General features: G+C 39.8%; 1 protein-coding gene across 1 annotated transcript; it reads right to left on the reverse strand.

The window, feature by feature from the left end:
* Positions 1–16,758: 16,758 nt before the first annotated feature.
* Positions 16,759–17,947, reverse strand: LOC113461442 (uncharacterized). The gene has a single exon (XM_026801510.4). It carries the CDS (start codon positions 17,594–17,596, stop codon positions 16,991–16,993), a length of 606 nt encoding a protein of 201 aa, XP_026657311.4. The 5' UTR covers positions 17,597–17,947; the 3' UTR covers positions 16,759–16,990.
* Between the last annotated feature and the right edge of the window lie 1,512 nt (positions 17,948–19,459).

The raw sequence follows: 19,459 nt of genomic DNA on the forward strand, positions 1-19,459 counted from the left end.
GTTGTTAATAGAATGGGTCAATCTAGATTAATCAACATGTCTGGCCCATGAGTCAAGAGAGAGAAACTTTGTAGGGAGAGAATAAGAGAGAGAAAGCATGGGGAAGAGAGAGAATATAGAGAGAAAGAAAGCTACTCTCTCTAACCAAGGAAGAGAAAGAAAGAGGATGGCAACAGGTGATGTTTGAGGTCAGGGACCCATGGCCGGGCAACAGGCGGTCTGATAGCTCGCGGTACCAAAACCAATAAAAAAATAGGAGTTTCGATCCCTTAAAGTATGAAACCAACGCATCTTAGTGGTTGTAGCTTTGGCCACAGCTTTCAGCCACCATAAGGAATCAAGAAAAGCCTTCAGCGATAAGCACCAACGATGGGGCAGTCAAAATTGAAAGAAAATAGGGTTGTTTGATTAAAATAGAGGAAACGTGGCTTCACCTTTTTTCGTCAAAAATCCGACGATTGTCTGCTGAAAATGATTTTCCAAAGGTCATGGATGAGGGAGAGAGAGGAGATAACCAAAGATTTTTAGGTTCTTACCTGACTTCCGGTGGCATTTGGTCATGGCAATGGCATCAATAACGACTGGCATTCGAAGAGAAAGGTTGAGGAAATACTTCAACGACGAGCTCCAATTTAGGCCGTTCCTTTGATGGGGAAAAGAGAAGATGGGGAGGAGCTCTAAATAGAGCTTGGCTGCAACCAGAATCTGACTTAGTGTCGGATTCCATCCGACTGTCTCAGAGAGGAAAAAGATTCCAATCGGGAGTCTCTTTCCTCTAGACACGTGTGCAACACGTGCCAACTTTTTTTCTTTTTTTTTTCAGGCCAAAAAGGGCTGGGCCGGTCAATTGGACTAAGCCCAATCCACTAGGTCTTACAAGGTGCACTTCCTTCCTCCTTAATCTTCTAAGATATCAAATGCAATCTAGTTAAGGCTGTCATTTAATTTCTATTTTCCAATGTTTAGGACCGACCAAACCAATGGTTATGTTTGGGATAATGAAGAATTGAACCAGTAGAGATTAGAATAGAATGCCTGAGCTTATGTCTTTTGGAGCTTGGTCTGAGTTCTTCACCAGCTGGTTTGCATTCCAATGTGGAAGTCGAATGAAAAGCAATTTCAATCTTTCTTATTGATTACCCCTCTGGGGGTCCTAGTTGAAGCACACATTGGAACATCAGTACTGGCATTATAACAAGTTTAACCAGCTAATCTCCAATCCCCATAATTGGTGAAGCAAGTAGAGCATAGGTAAAGGTAGGCGAATCATGCTCTGAAGGTAAGACAAACCTATCATGAAGCACAAGGAGAATTCAGTGGGCTTAAGGAGCTGCATTAATCTTTCTAGTGATATAAAATGGGTTCTTTCTTATACTGGTCACAGTCGGTCTAGCCGTACCTGGACTTAACTAGAAGGAAGAGTGACATTTATCTAGGTGTAGCTAGGAATCCGACTGAAACCACCAACATCTAAGTTGAGCAGAATCACTTTCTTCTAACTAACCATTGTATGCCAAGGCAAAGGAGTTCCTCTTGTGGGATTGAAAATACTATAAAAAAAGAGGATGTCGGATGGAAGACTCAATTATGGGAACGAAAGGATCAAGCGAGAGGAATAGACATGTAAGAAATATGCCACGCAGTAGGAAGACTGCAATTTTGATAGACTGATCGATCGAATGGAGATATCTTAGGTAAAATCTATTGGTAGGCCCTTGGTTGCAAAGAAGAAGAGCCCCTATGAAGAGAACTCATGCTTGACACCCCATTCTTATGCCGTGTAAAGCGCATTTTCAGAAGAGTGATTGGCTTGCGGCCATAGTATACACCTAGAAGTGACTTCTTCATCTTATCTTGAGTTAGAAGCTGGCTTGGTTGAACAAGCAGCCGACCCTATAGTAACGAAAATAATAGAAAGGGAAAGAACCATTTCGAAAGCTATGATTTGCCACTAAAAATAAGCCAAAAGTAAAAGCTCTCCGAGCACACATGGGCAGATACTATTTAGTAGAATTATATGCGTACCTTGCACTTCTTCCCGCTTTGGAACTTTTTTCTTTTAAGTCCAATCCTAGTGGCAATAGAAAACATTCATCGAGATTGATTGCTCTACTTTCTTTCGCCTCTGTTTGTTCCTTCAGAGTAGACCAACTTCTGTTGTTGTCTGACCCTGTAGTTGAGCATGCCTTCTTGACTTGACTCCCGGCACAAGAGGATGAATTGAAAAAAGAAGCTAAAGCTCCCATTAGAAAGCACTGCTGGAAGAATAGAAGCTGACTCAACAATAAAAATTTCTTAGCCCGCCAATCAATGCTATTGTTCATGTTTCTTTTTGAAGAAGAGAGAAGCTTGTAACTCCTAAGCCTTCTTAATGAAGCTGAAAGAAAAGTTGCAGGTTGAGCAGCACCAATTTCAAATCCAAATAGTAGCAGTTCCAATAGAAAAAACAATCACAAGCAGCAACCTTGATTACCATTCATATAGGATAGGGTGGTTGACCTTCTTTCAATCCATCTTCAAAAAATTCATTCGTGTAAGTTAATGAATGAACGATTGTGTTCAGTTAATGACTGCTTTCTTTCTTAGTATTTGTTTGAGTGAGAGACAAAATATCTGACAAACATCTTTTCAGTCATAGCAAAGCATCAGTCAAATATGTAAGGCAGGAAGATAATAGTTGAGTATAGCTTGCATCCCTAATAGATGTAAGGCAGTTAGAAAAGATCTCCCTTTTGGCAGTTCAGCTACTAGTCAAAAATGCTATCTCGGTATCGGTAAGCTCTTTTCTGGCCGAGACGGAATAAATACCATACCAAACCCAACAACAAACCAAGAAGTGAATGATAATGTGGGGCTAGCTTCACAATTAGCCACAAGAGAGAAGTCCCGAGGGGCATACCAACTCATTTATTTTTGAGCTTTCTAATAAGAACAATTGAGAAATCCTTCACTGCCACAACTCTTAATGAGCCTGCTCTCGTCACCTAGCTAGTCTAAGCATATTCTATGAAAGGGTTGTTCTATAGAAGCAATCAATACCAATTTCTGGATATGCCCTACTCTTTCTCATCCTATCAGTCCATAGGGAGACTTCCCTTCCCCAAACTAGACGTAGACTTGATCCATAACCCTTGGGCTTTGATGAAACTATCGGTATGGTTCTTGATCCTGATCCTAGCTTTCACTCTTTGGGCTTCTAGTCTTGGATGTTGATAGGAGTTATTTCAAGTCTTTCTTTATTTGTCTTATCCTAAATTCTTTAAAAAAAGTAAGTGATTAGGGAATAAGTATAAGTAGTTCATTTCCAAACCTCTAAGGGTGCATTGGCCCCCCAATCCATTTATCGACATAGCAATAGTTGAGTGGTTGGAAGGAAGATCTCAGAAAAACCACGTCCGGTAAGGTTAGTTCAACTCTGTATAGATGTATCGTATCAGCTCCTCCACCCGACGTCAATCTCTCAGGAATAGAGAGTTGCTATAGGTTTTTGGGGTTTCGACCCCTATCACGTAAGGCCCAGCTCCTGGACTGGCCTACAAAGGGAAGGGCTTTGAATGGCGATTCCTACATACATACACCTCGATTTTTATACAGCTGGTCAGTCATTACTATTATATATCCGGGGTGCAAGAAAATATTGAAAAAATGGCTGGTCATCTAACTTTACTAGTGGTATCTGTTAGATGTATGCCCTAGAAGCCAATTTGGCTGACACATTGTTGATTCTAGGGACATAATTTTGTACTTGACTATTTATTATTGAATAAATAAAAGGCATCTTTTCATTCATATTGTTTATGTGTCTATGAATCGTCCAAGAAATTAATAAGATGATGATACATATTCTCAAGAGTTGAGAATTTGAGCCATGTATCATTGGTGATTAATTTCTAAATGCTCCTGATCAATGGATCATCACGAGGACGGTGATCGATCCGATCAGTGCACAGATCACTTTCCTTCTGGATGGACGAGACTTGAGTCCACAGTGTAGGGACACTGAAGTGATAGTGCAGGTGCTTGTTAGAGAACAAGGGTACTGAGCGTGACCAAGACAAGAAGTCACTTGGATGTCTATCCACTCGTCAGTGACTTGCTTGATGTTGCAGTAGTGTGACTGATCCTTTGACCTGCGGTGCTTCGGCTACTCACAGTGAGGTTATTGTAGTTTGACTGCACAAATACATGGTCTCTAGCCATATGGGTCCATGCAGTGTAGATTGGCTGCAGTAGGTTCACTGTAGGAGTAGGGTATGCACCTATAAGGAATCTATCGACCTTGATAGGAGAGGAGTGATCCTATGTGATTTGTTAGACTGAGTTCTAAGACCTTGGCCAGGGCAGTAATATAAAGTGGAAAAAGAGTTTTCCACCATCGAACTCAAGTCGAATAAATCTTGACATATGACAGACGATGGGGTTTGACGAGTTGTCCATGACCTCCGTCCTGTAGGGATCCACGATAGTAGGATTGTATCACACGTTAACTGCACCTAGAGGTTCATCATTCCATTCTGCTAGGTAGCCACTACATGCTGCTAGGTGTCACTGGTGGATGGTGGGACTCATAGGGATTATCTCGATGATTGATAAACCCTAATGAGTTGAGTTGGAACCGTTCCAACCCATTGAAAGGAGTTTTCAATGATATAGTGATAGAGATCACAATATATCTCACTACCAGTCAGAATAGAACCTATGGGGTCACACACACTAGAAGTATTGACCGATCCGATGGTTGAAATCGTGATTAGGAATCACGAGTAATCAATTTGATTGATAAGAAGTTGAAGAAGGAACAAAGGGAATTAATTAATTGGACTTAAAACAAGAGTCCTACTTCGGATAGGATTCCTAGAGTCCCAATTGGATTAGGACTGGGAATCCTAGTTGGAGTAGGACTGGGATTCCTATTTGGAATAGGATTCCTCAATCCTAATGAGATTAGGAGATTTGAATCAAAATTGGATTCCTACTTGGAGTAGGATTCCTAGAAATCCTAATTGGATTAGGACTTTGGATTCAATTAGAGTCCTAATTGGATTAGGACTAGAATTAAACAAATCCTAATTGGATTAGGATTCCTTAAGTCCTAATTAATTATTAATCTAATGAATCAACATGACTCCTAATTGGATTAGGATTGAAGAGTTCAATTGAGTCATGGTTCATTCAAGTCCTAATTGGATTAGGACTAGCATAGATTGAACCCAATTTGGCTAATCCTAATTGGATTGGGATTAAACCATAAGAGAGGCACCTAATCCTCTTTGGAAGAGGATTAGGGCATCACAAGAAGGAGGGATCACGCCCCTCCTCCTCTCCTTGTGTGCGGCATGAAGAGAGGGGCCGGCGCCCCCCTTCTCTCTTTGGAAAACCATCTAGGGCTCCTACTTTGGAGGAGCCCTTGATGGCTATAAAAGGCACCATGAGGCCGGCGCCCTAGGGCATTGGAGTCCTCTTCCTCTTGTGCCGTGGCCACCCTCTTCCTCCCTCTTAGTTGCAGCCGCAAGCAAGGGAAGAAACCTCCAAGTGTTGGCGGCCTCCTCCTCTTCCTTTTCTTCATCAAACGCAAGCAACAGAAGAAGGCTGTGCAGGGGCTCATCTTCTTCCTCTTCTTCATCCTTCTTCTTCCCCCTCTCAAGCACTTTCAAGAGTTGGAAGAAAGAGAGGAGATCAGCCATCGAAGGAAGTCTCTGCAAGGGAGCTAGCACCCCGGGGAGACAAGGAAACATTGAACGGTCCTCTACTTCGTGTGGATACCCGTAGAGGCCGGACATTTGAACGGCTTCAAGCGAACCCTCTTCCAAAACCACGAATTTAGATTTGCGGTGATCATCTACCCGCGCAAGGTGAAGATTTGATCTTCCTAATAGTTTTAAAAGTTTTAATTCTTACCTAATTACGAAAGGTCTCGAAACAACGTTCATGCGATGAACGTCGAACCCGTGCATGCCAATTCCGCTGCCATCTGATTTAATGTTTGAAATATCAGCGGCATGGGCGGGTTCCCAACAGTATCCCGATTCTCATCTCCACCTACTATTTGATTGAGCATGCATTTAAGCCTATTCCACACAGCCCTATTGCAAGAAAGGTTCGATAACTAATTGCTTCATTCTTTAGCCAAGCCCCAACAATTCTGGGCCAACCTAACATTGATACATGGATGAGAGCAAGATGACTAACTATATCATTTTAGAAGTAGCGCTTGACTAGCCTGACTAGGGCTCAAACCCTACCCCACTCTTCAACTTTGAGATGATGCTCTGCCCTATCCATGCAAAGCTCGACAACAATCCTATTTCTCTTTCATTGCCTAGCTAACTAATTCCACTTTTCTATCTCATTGACAATCGTCCATAGGTTCAATTGCTCTAGCAAGAATTCCATCCTTGACTTCCATTGTATACGGCACCATTCAACTTGTCCCCAACACTGAGTGTGGACATTGATGTTATTGGTATGATAGATGTAGTCGCAGAGTAGACGACTGACTTGCCTAAAAAGAAAAAATGGTTTTTGTGATTCTAATTTTTTTATAGATTCGTGTTTTAGTGGCTTCACCCATGGAATTATAGAAAACTGCTCTGCTATCCAGTCAAAGGCCATCAGCCATCCCAACATACTTTTTTTACGAGCAATCTAGAGGGCAACACGAGGACTAGGCAATCAAGCTTTTCCAAACGCAGTAGTCTCCTCAGTTTAGTATTGCAAAGATTCCATCCTCGATGTGACCATAAATATATAAAAAAAGAAAAATAAAAATAAATAAATAAGAAAGTACATCGATTCTATTTGAAATAAAGACAATAGGCAAGCAGACACGTCAATGCAGGCATTCGTGATTCCAGAGAACGGAAGAAGCCACCCGGATGCATGCTCCTTACCTGTATAGGCTTAGGGCTACCTTGCCTTCCGACTAGGTAGGAGAACAAGGTGTGGGGAGACACGAGTTAGCTGACAAGTAATCAGATCATTCCCCTTCTCGTGGATAGGAAAAGATGGGGTTACTTTACCCGGTTAAACTACTGAAGATGTAAACTGAAAAGACGGGGCTGATTGACCGAAAGATTGGAATGACCCTAAATGAGCTCTTTAGCTCAGAAAAGATGAAGTAGGCTGAAAAAAGAGTTTTGACACAAAGGTGGGCTCCTTGGCCCTTCCTGGATGAATTTCTTGCCTCGGAGTTGAAGCAAAATGAACTTGAGAGGTGGGGGCTATAAAGATCTCAATGATTGTAGCGATCCTAAGTGAGTAGAATAGAAAGATGGTTGCTAAAGTGGCGCTCCTTGGCTCAGAGTTGAAGTAGATTGAAATTGAGACACTTGGCTCGGTGATGCTTGTTGAAGGGGTGCTCCTCGACCCGATTGCACTATAACATAGAAAAAGAAAAGATTTTTAACAGTATATAATAAGAAATGCAGAAAAAAATTGCCGTCAAAAGTCATTTTTGTTGTAGTGCTTGCTTTTTTTACTTGCTTCTGTCATATTTATTTTCATATAATGTTGCAAGTGGAAATTAGGATGGAAGAGAGATGAAAAGTATATTGTTTGGAATGTCCAAGAGGCTATCTATCTCTATTGCTCTCGGTCTTTTCATATCAAAACTCTGACAATGATTCTTCAAATCTGATTTGAGAATAGATTATGTGCATCTAATTTGAAAGATATATTACATACTATGGACGTGTGGTGTAGCATTCTAATTCAGAAATAGAGGTTGTTGGTGTGGGGTACAATGTTGGCATATTTCTTTCCTTCATTCTCAAATGAAAACATTAATCCTAGTTTAGATAGCATAGATCATATCTAGATTTCCTACATAAGTTGGTGTTTCCTTCTTTCTTGTTCAAAATATACATATTTAGATAATAAGACAAGTGCCATTAAAGTGATCAAGGATTATTTTAGAGATAATTGAGTGATCAAGGATTATTTTAGAGTTCTCTTCATATATATTAAGAGATAAATGCATAAAGAGATTCATTTTGATACTTTTTTTATGTTAAATATCAACGTTGACCATGAATTTAGAAGATATCAAAAATTGATCCTTATAATAGAATTCAAATAGGAATCCTTTCTCTCATTTCATCTTGCATTCTCGCCCATTTTGCCCTCAATGCTTGTTAGCATTGCTAGCTTTAGCCATGGATCTATCCCCCTCCCTAGAAATCTATTGTAGGCCATGACATTATGGAATGACATCCGAATAATTTCCACTTCATAAGAAAGTGTCATGGGCTATAGTGGTTGAGAGGACAAGTGTATGAGGAGACATGGAGCTTTGGGAATTTTTCATGAGACCTATATAACAAAACCACCTGATTTTAAGCTAATTACAATCTAGTCATCACTCTTTATCGGTACTTAAGGTGACAAGTCATGTATCGACCTGTTTAGAGAAATAATTTGGGTTGTTCATTTCATATATATGGATGGCCAAAAAATTTGAGAGGTATTGAAGCATCTCCGTATATAAATGATTTAAAAACCTTACATTCTATATTTTCTCATTTTGTCATCTAGTTATGTTACTTATGCATCAAAAAGCTATCATGATTTAGAAAGCTCATATATTTCTTGTTTCTTATTTAATCATTTTATTCTTGCTTCATTTTATTATTTAATCACATTACCAAAAGCATGTTTTGTAGGCAAGGTTTTGCCAAAGATTAGTTTCTTAACCATCTATTATATGATAATGATGTCACTTCCTTGAACAACTTAGGATAGACAAATATATGTTCTAATAAATTATGTTACATGTTTAGCACCATAGGATAATTAAAAGAATAAAACAAACATGAATATAGATGAATAAGTTAATATATTCCTTCATATCTTTGCTCATTACATTAACAATAGAGTTATAAATTTCAAATTTCTTAGTTTGTTAGGTCAAAGGAGATAATAAGTTTATAATATTTTGCATGTTGCTATACAATTACAAGAACAATTATTAAAGTTACCTAGGCCAGCTCTATAGATATCCTAAATCCCCTCTTGTTCTTCCCCTCAATCCAATAATTTTTTCTTGGATAGATTTAACCAAAATCTAATCTTTCTGACCCATGTGGGCAACCTAAACCATGACCAACCCAAGCCCAATTTATAACTAAATCATTTAGGCAATCATAACTGCCCAACTGATGCCTTGGCAACTCAAGTCATTCATATATCTAAGCCTAATCTAAAGCTCAACTGGACTTAGCATTATTTATTTTACATCAACTGAGCCTTGGAAAATAAATTACCCCAATCATTAGCCAACCCCTAGCAACTTCATTTTTTATCTTTTCTTATATATCCAAGCTACTCCTCATTATATTTAGCCCATGCTAGCTTTCTAAATTTAATAAGTTAACTCTATTGAGGAGACAATTTGCATGCGCTAAGCTCACACCTCAACTCAACCATTTAGACTTACTAGGTGCACCTAACAAACTCCCATGACCTCTCCTCCATTCATTTCAAATAAGTGGATTCTAGATGCATGATATATACTCTCCAACTCATCCTCTACTAGTCTCATCACTTGCATCAGCTTAAGTAGCCTCTATCAAGTTGCTTGCACCTTTAGTCTAGTAAAACAAAGTCCTAGAAATGCATCCTAGCCTTTCCTCAAATAAACCTTCATATAAGTAGTGACTTCAACCCAAGATTCAAAGAAAACTGAGCAAACAAGTGCCCAAATTTCTAGTGCTAGTTCTATTCCCTTCCTAAACCCATCTCTTAGTAGCCTTAGAAAATCTTAGCCTTAATTAAGGCATCAAGACCATAGAGTCTTAGGATACCCATCCCCGCCTTTATATTTCATTAGTCCAAATATGTAACTTATTCAATTAGAAGGAAGTACCATCTATGAGTCAAAGTCCAACCTATTGAGCCCTGGGGAGACCCCTAGCCTTTAAGGTAGGAGTTTTCTTTCAAGCAAAGAGAGATCTTTCTTTAGAACCACTACCAACAGTAAGGGCTCCTACATCTCTCACCCTTTCTCTCATCTCCATTCGTGCTTACTTTCCTTTCCTTTCCTTTTGCTTTATTTACTTGTTTATGTACTTGCTTCAATGAAAGTTTGTTAATTTGTTAACTAACCTACCTAACTTAGTAACTTGTTAGCTAATTTTTCTTTACTTGTCTTGTGGCTTACTTTTTTCTATTTATATTACTTTTTTTATTTACTTGCTTACTTTCATGTGCACCTAGTCATATGATTTTTATATTTTGTATGCAAGCTAAAGTTTAGTTCATATTTTTGTTATAAAGCTTCTGTCTCATTTTTTGAGAACATAAAGTGGTTGGTGGGAGCTTATATGGTCTAAGGATCCAATCCAAAAGAAATAAACTTCATACCATTACACACATCACATTCATATGTTTAATTAGTTGTTTTCTTTTTTCCTCAAAAGAATTAGATGTTTTCTTTTTGTTTAGCTTTTTTCCATACTTTTAACATTAGAAAAGTTAGAAAAGGAAACCTAAAGGATTAGTAATAGAGACTCATTTTGTTTGGGATGTCTAAGGAGGTTTTCCTTCCCCAACCATGATTGAAAACTTTACTAACTTTTCATTGGAGACTACTAAAAGTCAAAAGAGCATCATTTCATTTTTCATCTAGTGTTGGATTTTCCATGTTTTTCCTCCAAATAAAACATAGATAGCCACTCTATTGTTCCCCTCACAACCTCATTTTTGTAAAATCCTGAGGTACAAATTCCTTTACTATTATCAATTAAAGGAGTATAAGTTAGTTTGTATTCATAATAATTGAATATTTTAAGTATAGTTTCAACATAATCTAATTGGGTAACAATAAATCCCTGAAAAGTTTTCATAATTTAAAAGCTCAAAGTATATATCCTTCTTTAACAAAACTAATAATAATGATAACGAGAGTAACCTATAGAGATAGCAAGAGGCAGTATTTGATCATAATTCTTGTAAAAGTGCCTCCTAACCTTGCACATAGTGGCTGCTGCCATCATTGTCAACATTGCGATAGCGATGGTGAAGAATATAAAATTGGTCCAGCATGGTGTTATGCAGTAGAATAATAACAATAGAATAAATAGGATCGCTCTTTTTCAGTAAATCACCATTAAATCATGCATTGTATGCCTAGTAAGAGAGATACATACCTACAAAAGAAAATAGAAGAACACAAAAATGTGATAAAGAAAATGAATATAGGGGTCTTTATGCACCACATGGATTACTTGCACATCGTATTCCCTACAAAAATTATTCGGTAGTCTCATCGTCTTAATCTGCCCTTCTTCTTTCTCTCCATGTCATCTCTCTTTTTTAGGAGGCATGCTAGTGTATTTGCACCCTCTCTTGGACTCCCCTAACTATGGCACTAATTTCTCTTGCATGCTTCAAATGTTGAACTCCTTGTCCTATTTATAATAACAAAAGTTGCTTCCCTAGCGTAGAAACTCTTGTGCAGTCACCTTAGTAATCCCAAGGCATGTGGCAGCCACTAGAATAGAATCCTAGTTCCTAGGGCTAGCTGGGGATAAGTCTAGTAGTTAGCAGCCATTTAGAAAAATCTAGGCATGATTGGTAGTCCCTAGGGCTTCTAGAAGAACTCGATTATCTAGTAACTCTAAGAACTGTCTATTTTAGTAAACCCTAATGCAGGGTAAGTCGAGGTCCTAGTTCAAAAGGTCAAGCCATATAAACCAAATCTTATACCAAGGGTGTGATTCACTTGCTCAATTAAATTGAGCTTTAATTTGGTGGTGATGGATAAGTGTGGGACTTCGAGGTCGACTTGACTTTCTAATCTACCATATCCTATCTTACTTGCTTGGTGTGCCATTATCACAATCAAGCAAGGTCGACCAACCTTTCTATATATAAAGTGTATAATCATGCCAATCCTTGGTAGATGAATGGACAGAAGAGTCCCTCTTCATACACAACACTATCATGCAATTCAATCCCTCCACCTTTCTTTATCCTAGATTAACTATGAAAAATCACCGCATTGTCAAACTCATAGTTGTCTTGGATCTCATGGCCCATTGAAGCCTTGGATCATGTGCAGACACTAGAAAATTTTATGAAATATACCCATTAAGCCAATACAAAGTCAATTACTTTGTTGTCTACAAGAAAATAGTCTTTCTAATTTGATATTGGATATTGTATATAATGGCAGCTATATGAGTGCCATGCTCAACCCCACCAATAGTTGTGAATAATATTCAAGTATCCAGAATGATACAGTTCTCCTTGAAGACACTTGCAAACTCTTCTAGCTTTAAGGACAACATATGGCACGACTCAGTGCTATTTATGAGTGTGTGTATAAAAGAGACATCTATAATATTTCAACTTGTTCCTAAGCTGAATAACCACATAGCTTTTAGGGCATTCCCTGCTTCTAACAGAGGGCCGCCCTTGCAATTCTAGAGGTTATAAAGGCTCTTATTAAGGTCAACATCCTGTCTAATAGTGCCACTGAGGTTATTCATCTTTTCCAAAAAGGCTAGAGACAGGGGCATCTCCCTACCTGTGAAGCATGGTGGAGATTGAACTCCTCATCGATCCCCTCAAAGTCGAATGTTATGGGCAGGAGATGAGGGCTTTGGACTTTGAAAAGGTGTTCACTACTAGCTATATTCTTAGCATTCAGAAGGACCATTGTGAACCATCAAAAAGCATCCTAATATATCTGTAAAAATAGTGATTGCTATGTGCACCCTCTGTGTTATAAAGGATGAGATGGATTTAACCAAAGATAAGATAGATGATGGATGTAGTGGCGGAGCTGGGATTCTGCTCAAGATGAGGCAAACTTATTTGAGGAGAATTCATAATTTCAAGTAATTATTTCAAACGTAGCCTAGATTAGTATTTTCCTTTAAGATTTTAAATCTCCAGAAAAGTTATTTGTAAGTGTGTGCAAGTGAGTGTATATACAATATTACACCCATAATTTCCATTATTTTATTAAGCTTATTTAAAATCATAATTACATTTTCCAAAATTTAAGGAGCACGATAGATATTTAATCAATTCATATCGCTAGTAACTTTGATTTAATTAACATAAGTTATAAAATGAAAGTGAAAAAATGTATAGGAATCAATAAATCATCAAAAAAAAAAAAGGAATAAGGACTAACAGAACAAGTACTAGAATAAGTGGGAATAATCTCTTTCTTCATAGTGTGCACCACAAATTTCAGAACCAAGAAAAAAAGCTAGGGGAAAAAAAGAGAAATATGGAAAATGAAAGCTACAAAACCATAAGTTCTTGGTCTAAGCACTCTTCTTCTTTTCTTTTCCTTCATTTGATAGAAAATTGTTTGAAAAGTTAGTAGTAAAGAAAAATAGAAAATAGGGATAGGAATACTAGAGTAGGCAAATAACTAGACTATGGGGTATTTAGAAAGCCTCCATTCCTTCTCCTTGTAGGACTTTCTTGCAAGCCTTTTTATAGATTAGAAAGTAAACCTTAGGATTTAGGAAACAGTTAGTGTATATTATTTTCTGATATTTTGTTGTAATTTAGAGAAAGATAGACTCCATAAAATTTTAATTCGTCAAAAGATATGGCTAAGATGTCCACTCAAAAAATTTTGTGAAAAGGAATAGTCCATTCTTATCTAAAAACGGTAACCTAGATGGTTATATATGAATAAATTTCTGAGAACCAAAATTCCATAATTTTGTGATGTGGGGCAATTACTAGCCAATCATGGCATTTGCTACATGATAAAAAAGAAAAAAGAAAAAAAGGTTGTTCAAGTGCATGAGGCTTTCACCACTTTGGGATCACATTTTCACATTTTTACTTCCCATGTCTTCCTATTTTTGCCGGGTGGTTCTATATACACCCCCCTATTGCTCAGGACACCCCCCAAAAATTAAAAAAAAATTAAATACTCTCTACACCCCCCCATTTGCTAAGGACACCCCTAAAAAATTAAAAATTCCTAAATTACCCCCCACTCTCCCCACCCCCTCACCTAAATTGCTCTCTACACCCCCCAAACCCCCCCCACCCCGCTCTTCCCCTCCAAAACACCCGCCGGCTTCTCCCTTCCGCCCAAAAAACCTCGCCTCAAGCACCTCGCCAGCGGCCAAACCCCCTCCGTCTCCCTTTGAACTGTTCCGCCCAAAGCACCTCGCCAACGCCCAAAACCCCCCCGTTCCCCCTTCTCCCTCTCGTCGCCGGCATTCTATTCGGCTGCACAGAGCCGGACAGAACCCTTCTGTTCGGCTGCACAGTGCCGGACAGAAGCCTTCTGTTCGGCACTGTGCAGCCGAACAGAAGAGTTCGGTTGAGGGTTGCCTTTTGTTTCGGCACTGTTCAGAAGCTTAGTTTCGGCACTGTTCAGCCGAACAGAAGCCTTTTGTTCGGCGATCCAGTGCCGAACGGAGCACGAACCGTGAAAAAAAAAAATTTCGAAACAAGGTGGAACACGTACCTTTGCGGCCGATTCTTCGTCCCAAATCACTAGTTGCTTGTCCATGCTTCGAATGGGGCTTAAATCTCGTTCAAAGATCGCCTAAACGATGTAAATGGATCGAGGGGTTTAAGGGGGGTTTGAGGGGTGTTTTTTTTTTCTTTTCAAAACGAAACGGAGGAGGAGGAAGGGGGGGGTGTACTGAGAAAATTTCAAGGGCAATATGGTAATTACACTAAAGGTTAGTTTGGGCATTTTTTTTTTTTGGTTTTTGGGGGGTGTCCTTAGCAATAGGGGGGGTGTATATAGAACCCCCCATTTTTGCCTGCGGCTCAAGCCAGTGATGCTTTGTGTGTCTTTGCACAACTTTCCCTTCGCCAATTCTATTGTACATGGGAGCACCACAATAAATTCAGAGCCAAAGTCTTTTATTGGTTAAAAGACTAGCAGCCCTTCACATCTATTAGCAGAACGTGAGCCCTGTGCCTCACTCCCTTTCATGCTTTTGTTTTCTTTACTGCTTGGAAATGGGGTTAAAGTGAAGGTATGAGCAGATGCTTGCCTCCACCAGGCTATGATTGGGTGGTGTTATTTAGAAATGTAAAGTGATAGTTGACCCAAAAAAAATGCTGGAAAGTCAGTTGAAACGTGAGCCCATGCATGTCCTCCTCCGTATTGGTTTATTGAACCACTACAAGAGATAGTCAAGGCGTATAAATATTTGTCACACTTAACACAAAAAAGCCAGGTGAAAATTACTGAAACAATGCAAGGGCCATCTTATAAATATGAAATAAAAGAGATTTTTATTGAAATAGATCTCTAAAATCTCTTTCTCTACAGAAACATATGATTTTTGGTACGTAAGCAATTCAAAAATAACAGATTACATCTAACAGCTTGAATCATTGTTATTGAACTTTTATCATTTAATCTAAGTTTGATTGAATTTAAATAGAGGTCCACTTGAATATAGCTTAGTCTCTCTCTATTCTTTAAGATTTCAACACTAGCAAGCTGTTTCACAAGGGTTCCCTGACATATGAAAGGGCTTCAGCTGACACAGACAGATGAAATGATTTATACCAACCATGATTTCATCACAAAACAAACTTTTTTACACAAACACATGGATGTGGTTTTTCTAAACCCTTCAGGAAAAGTCCTGCCCAAATAAATTCAGGAAACGAACTGGTGATCACAACTGATGTAGACCCTCAACCCCACTCCTAGCCAGAACCAATCTCTTTTTATTCCTGATTTCTGGAGACTTCTCGGCCGGCTGCGAATCAAGCCTGTCACTGGATGGCGTTTTCCAACTTTTTCTTGGAAGAAATTTGTAAGAAGTCTCCAGCTTGACTGATTTGGTCAAAAAAAAAAAAATGTTTGTAAACTAAACATCTACCAAGTCAAGCAAACATTGCATCTCTCTGTCATTGAAAAAGGAAATCATATCTGAAACCAGAACCGTTCCTAACATCCTCCTATGTCACAACCATAAAAATCTAAGTACAAATATCATTCAACAGTTTATCACATTATCATGTATATGTAACAGCTTCTACAACCATTGACTGTTTATCGACTTTTCTCACTAGCTTCTATTTTCCCTTCTTTTTTATTCCGGATGGTTTTTCTTAAAAAAAACTTAGGGTGCATGCGGTTGGTTGACGACCAAAATCAAAATCAGAATAGAGTGTAGCTGGTTGATTGCCAAAATCGAAATCAGAATGGTCATATTTTCTGATACGTTTTGTTCATGAATGGATTCAGAATCGGAACCATAATGGAATAAATACTAGGTGAGAGTCCAGATTGAATTTTTAGAAATTAGGGCATTCCTATTTTATGAAAATAGAACTTCTCCAACCAAATAGCTAAAATGAAAGTCACTTATTCTCATTTTCATTTTTGAGCCTAACTTTCTCCAACCAAATATGCCTAGAGGAAACTCTAAAACCTACACATGGCAGGAAACAAAGACCACCAAAAGAGAGTCTAAAGAAAGAGATGAGTGCGCCGAGCTAACACCATTTTAAATCCACAGCAGCACAAAATCCAAAAACCAAAGCCAACCACAAGTAATAAAGCTGAGCTCGACAAAGATTCAGACGACTTTCACGTAAAATAACCTTACCAGAGAAATCAAAAAATTTTGACTGATCATGAACCAAATAATTCATAGTGACCCCATTCCAATCCCCACCCACACAACAGCAGAACCAGGTGTTCAAGTCCACCACCCAAACATCATCATTATCCGGGCATAATCTATGACTTAAACCTAATTACTCCATCCATTCTTCCACATAAGATATATACACAAAGCATAAAGATAAAAGAGGTTAAGCAATAGTTTAATCTAACACCAAGAGACACATATTCCAAACCTCCCCTTACTCTGCACAGCCAGAGCCGACTGCCATCACCATCATCACCTCCACGAAGTCGAACCGTTTCTCTCCGAAATGCAGCAGTCACGAGCCGAACAGTAAAAATCCAAGCTCCAGGAAGCTAAAAACAAGAGAAAAGAGGGAGCAAGCAAAAGAAAGACACCGCCTTTTAACTTTTACTGTGGAGAATCAGAGACGGAGAGAGACCGTCACCGATGCCGTTACCGTAACGGTCTTGCCGTTCCTCCACCTCTTCTCTTTGGGACGGGCTCCGCCAAAAGCCCGCGCTGTAGAACTTGGCCCACATCTCCTTCTCCATCTCCGTCACCTCCTCCGAAGGCGGCTTCGCCGGCCACGCCTCCCCCGCCACCGCCACCGCCACCACTGCCCCGTGGAGCCCCAACCCCTCCTCCTCCTCCCCCTCCCCTCCGGCAGAATTCAGGCCGAGCTGCCCTGCCTTACGCCTCTTGATCACGGCCCGCCGCTTCGCCCTCGCCTTCAGCGCCCTCTGGCAGAGCCCCGCCGGCAGCCGCACCACCGTGAACACCAGGAGGTTCAACAGCCCGCAGGGGCAGCAGCAGCACACCGCCGCGCACCCCGCCGCCGTCCCGCCGGCGACCTCTGCCAGCCTTGGCGATGGCTTCGCCGGCTCCTTGAGGATCACCGGCTGCCGGAGGGCCGGCGTTACCGCCGCGGGGACGGCAGCGATCCCCACCCGGCACCTGGTCTCCGGTTGAGCCGGGGGCGGAGAGCGGTGGGCCTTCTTCCTCGCCATCCTTCCTGCCGTCCGATCCGATCCTTGCGGCTCAAATCCGGCGATGTCTCGACGTCATCGTCCGAGATGCTAACCGTCGCCGTTTGGTTTGATCGAAACGGGAATCAAGAAGAACAACGACCGATCGGTGATCGTTCTCTTTGGCTGTCAAGAAATCGGAGGCATGGGGACGGGTGTGGTCAGAAACGAACGGGGTCGGGGGATCGGAGAGAGCCGGACCTCCGGCGGGCCGATACGCGCCAAAAGCCGATACAAAGGCCAGATTCCGACGGAGAAATGAGACTCCGATTTCGTCGCCGGAAAATCCGATTCGCTCCTCTGAAACCGTTCGAATCCACGGAGAAGGGGGAAAGAGCGTTATGGGCCAAATGGAGTCAACATGTATATAAAGACCGCGAAGCCTCGGATTAATAAGAATATACCGCAAGAGTAAGATAAGAATTATTGTCTCGCCATCGTGGTCGATTTTTGCTTGGCCACCTGTGTCTTTTATTCGCGGAGTGTAGGAAGTGTGGATGGGGACAAAAGTACTTATGTTGTTCTACGTGAATAGAGGAACGAGGGGAGGAGGGGAAGATGAAGCGGAGACAACTGCTGACGCGTCGACGTAATGCCGATTGGCTCCACAAGGCAGGTTATCGCGGAGTGTGCGTACACGTGTCACGGTTTTCCGGATCCTGTTTTTGTTTTTTATTCTTTTTGGTACATGAGATCCTGTTTCAGCTTATGAGGAATGAAAAGGTTTTTACCCATGAAAGGAGACCGAACATAGCAGGTTTTTTTTTATATAAATATCATATCGCATCGATTTAAAAGTAGAAGTTGAAGGGTCAAAATAGGACATAACTTCAAGTCCATCCATTCCATGACTTAAAAAAAAAAAAAAAAAAATACATAAAGTGCTTTCCATAAAGTCATCTACGAGCTCTTTCTCGCCAAGCTGTCCCCCCCCCCCCCCCCCCCCCCTCTCTCTCTCTCTCTCTCTCTCTCTCTCTCTCTGTGTGAAGTCTTCATTCTTCTCCTCTTCTCCTAAAAACTTTCTTTCGAAATATAAAATTTCTTTTTTCCTAGTACCATAAATATATGTACAAATATACAATACTTAGCTAGGTGATGTACACATAATAAATTGGTCAATTAACAATTCATACTTATTTCTAGGCAGATTGATACATAGTTTTCAGAATACATTGCTTATTAATATATAGTACATATCCAAGTGATACATGCTAGATAGATTATCGATACAATGTATTCTGAAATATTTAGGCTTCTTTGATACATACCCAGCAATGACTCAATATATATTTTTAGGCAAATCGATACACATCTAGAAAATTGATACATAATTTTCAAAATATCATATCCACCAATATATTGTACATGTCTAAGTGATACATAACTGACAAGTTTCTGATATATTTTGAGTTCCTTTAATATATATCCAATAGCGACCCAAAGTACCCATTCAAAATAATCGACACACGTCCAGGCAAATAGATACACAATTTTCTAGAATATTATGTTTACTAGTATACAATATATGTTCAAGTAATACATACTCGACCAGTTTCGGATACATACTTTAAGCTTCTTTGACAAATACCGAACAACGACCTAATACATACCTCTAGGCAAATCGATAAATAGTTTTCAGAATATTTGGTTTACCAGTACACAGTTCATGGTCAAGTGATACACATTTCAGACAGACGCCTTTATGAGGAAGAAGATTTAGAGGAGAAGAAACAAACTCGAGGAGGAGGAGAAAGAGCTCATAGATGGATGGTAAGAAAAGAAGAGAGGGATATGGGCGAATAGCCTTACAGACGACGCTTCACGTAATTTTATTTTTTATTTTTT

Source organism: Phoenix dactylifera, chromosome 1, assembly GCF_051530095.1.
Source record: "Phoenix dactylifera cultivar Ajwa chromosome 1, Ajwa_hap1_PhDact_Kaust_v1.1, whole genome shotgun sequence".
NCBI classification, from domain to species: domain Eukaryota; kingdom Viridiplantae; phylum Streptophyta; class Magnoliopsida; order Arecales; family Arecaceae; genus Phoenix; species Phoenix dactylifera.

Excerpts from the sequence above, each read along its gene's own strand:
- LOC113461442 (XM_026801510.4), bottom strand. The coding sequence starts at position 17,596 with ATGGCGAGGAAGAAGGCCCACCGCTCTCCGCCCCCGGCTCAACCGGAG.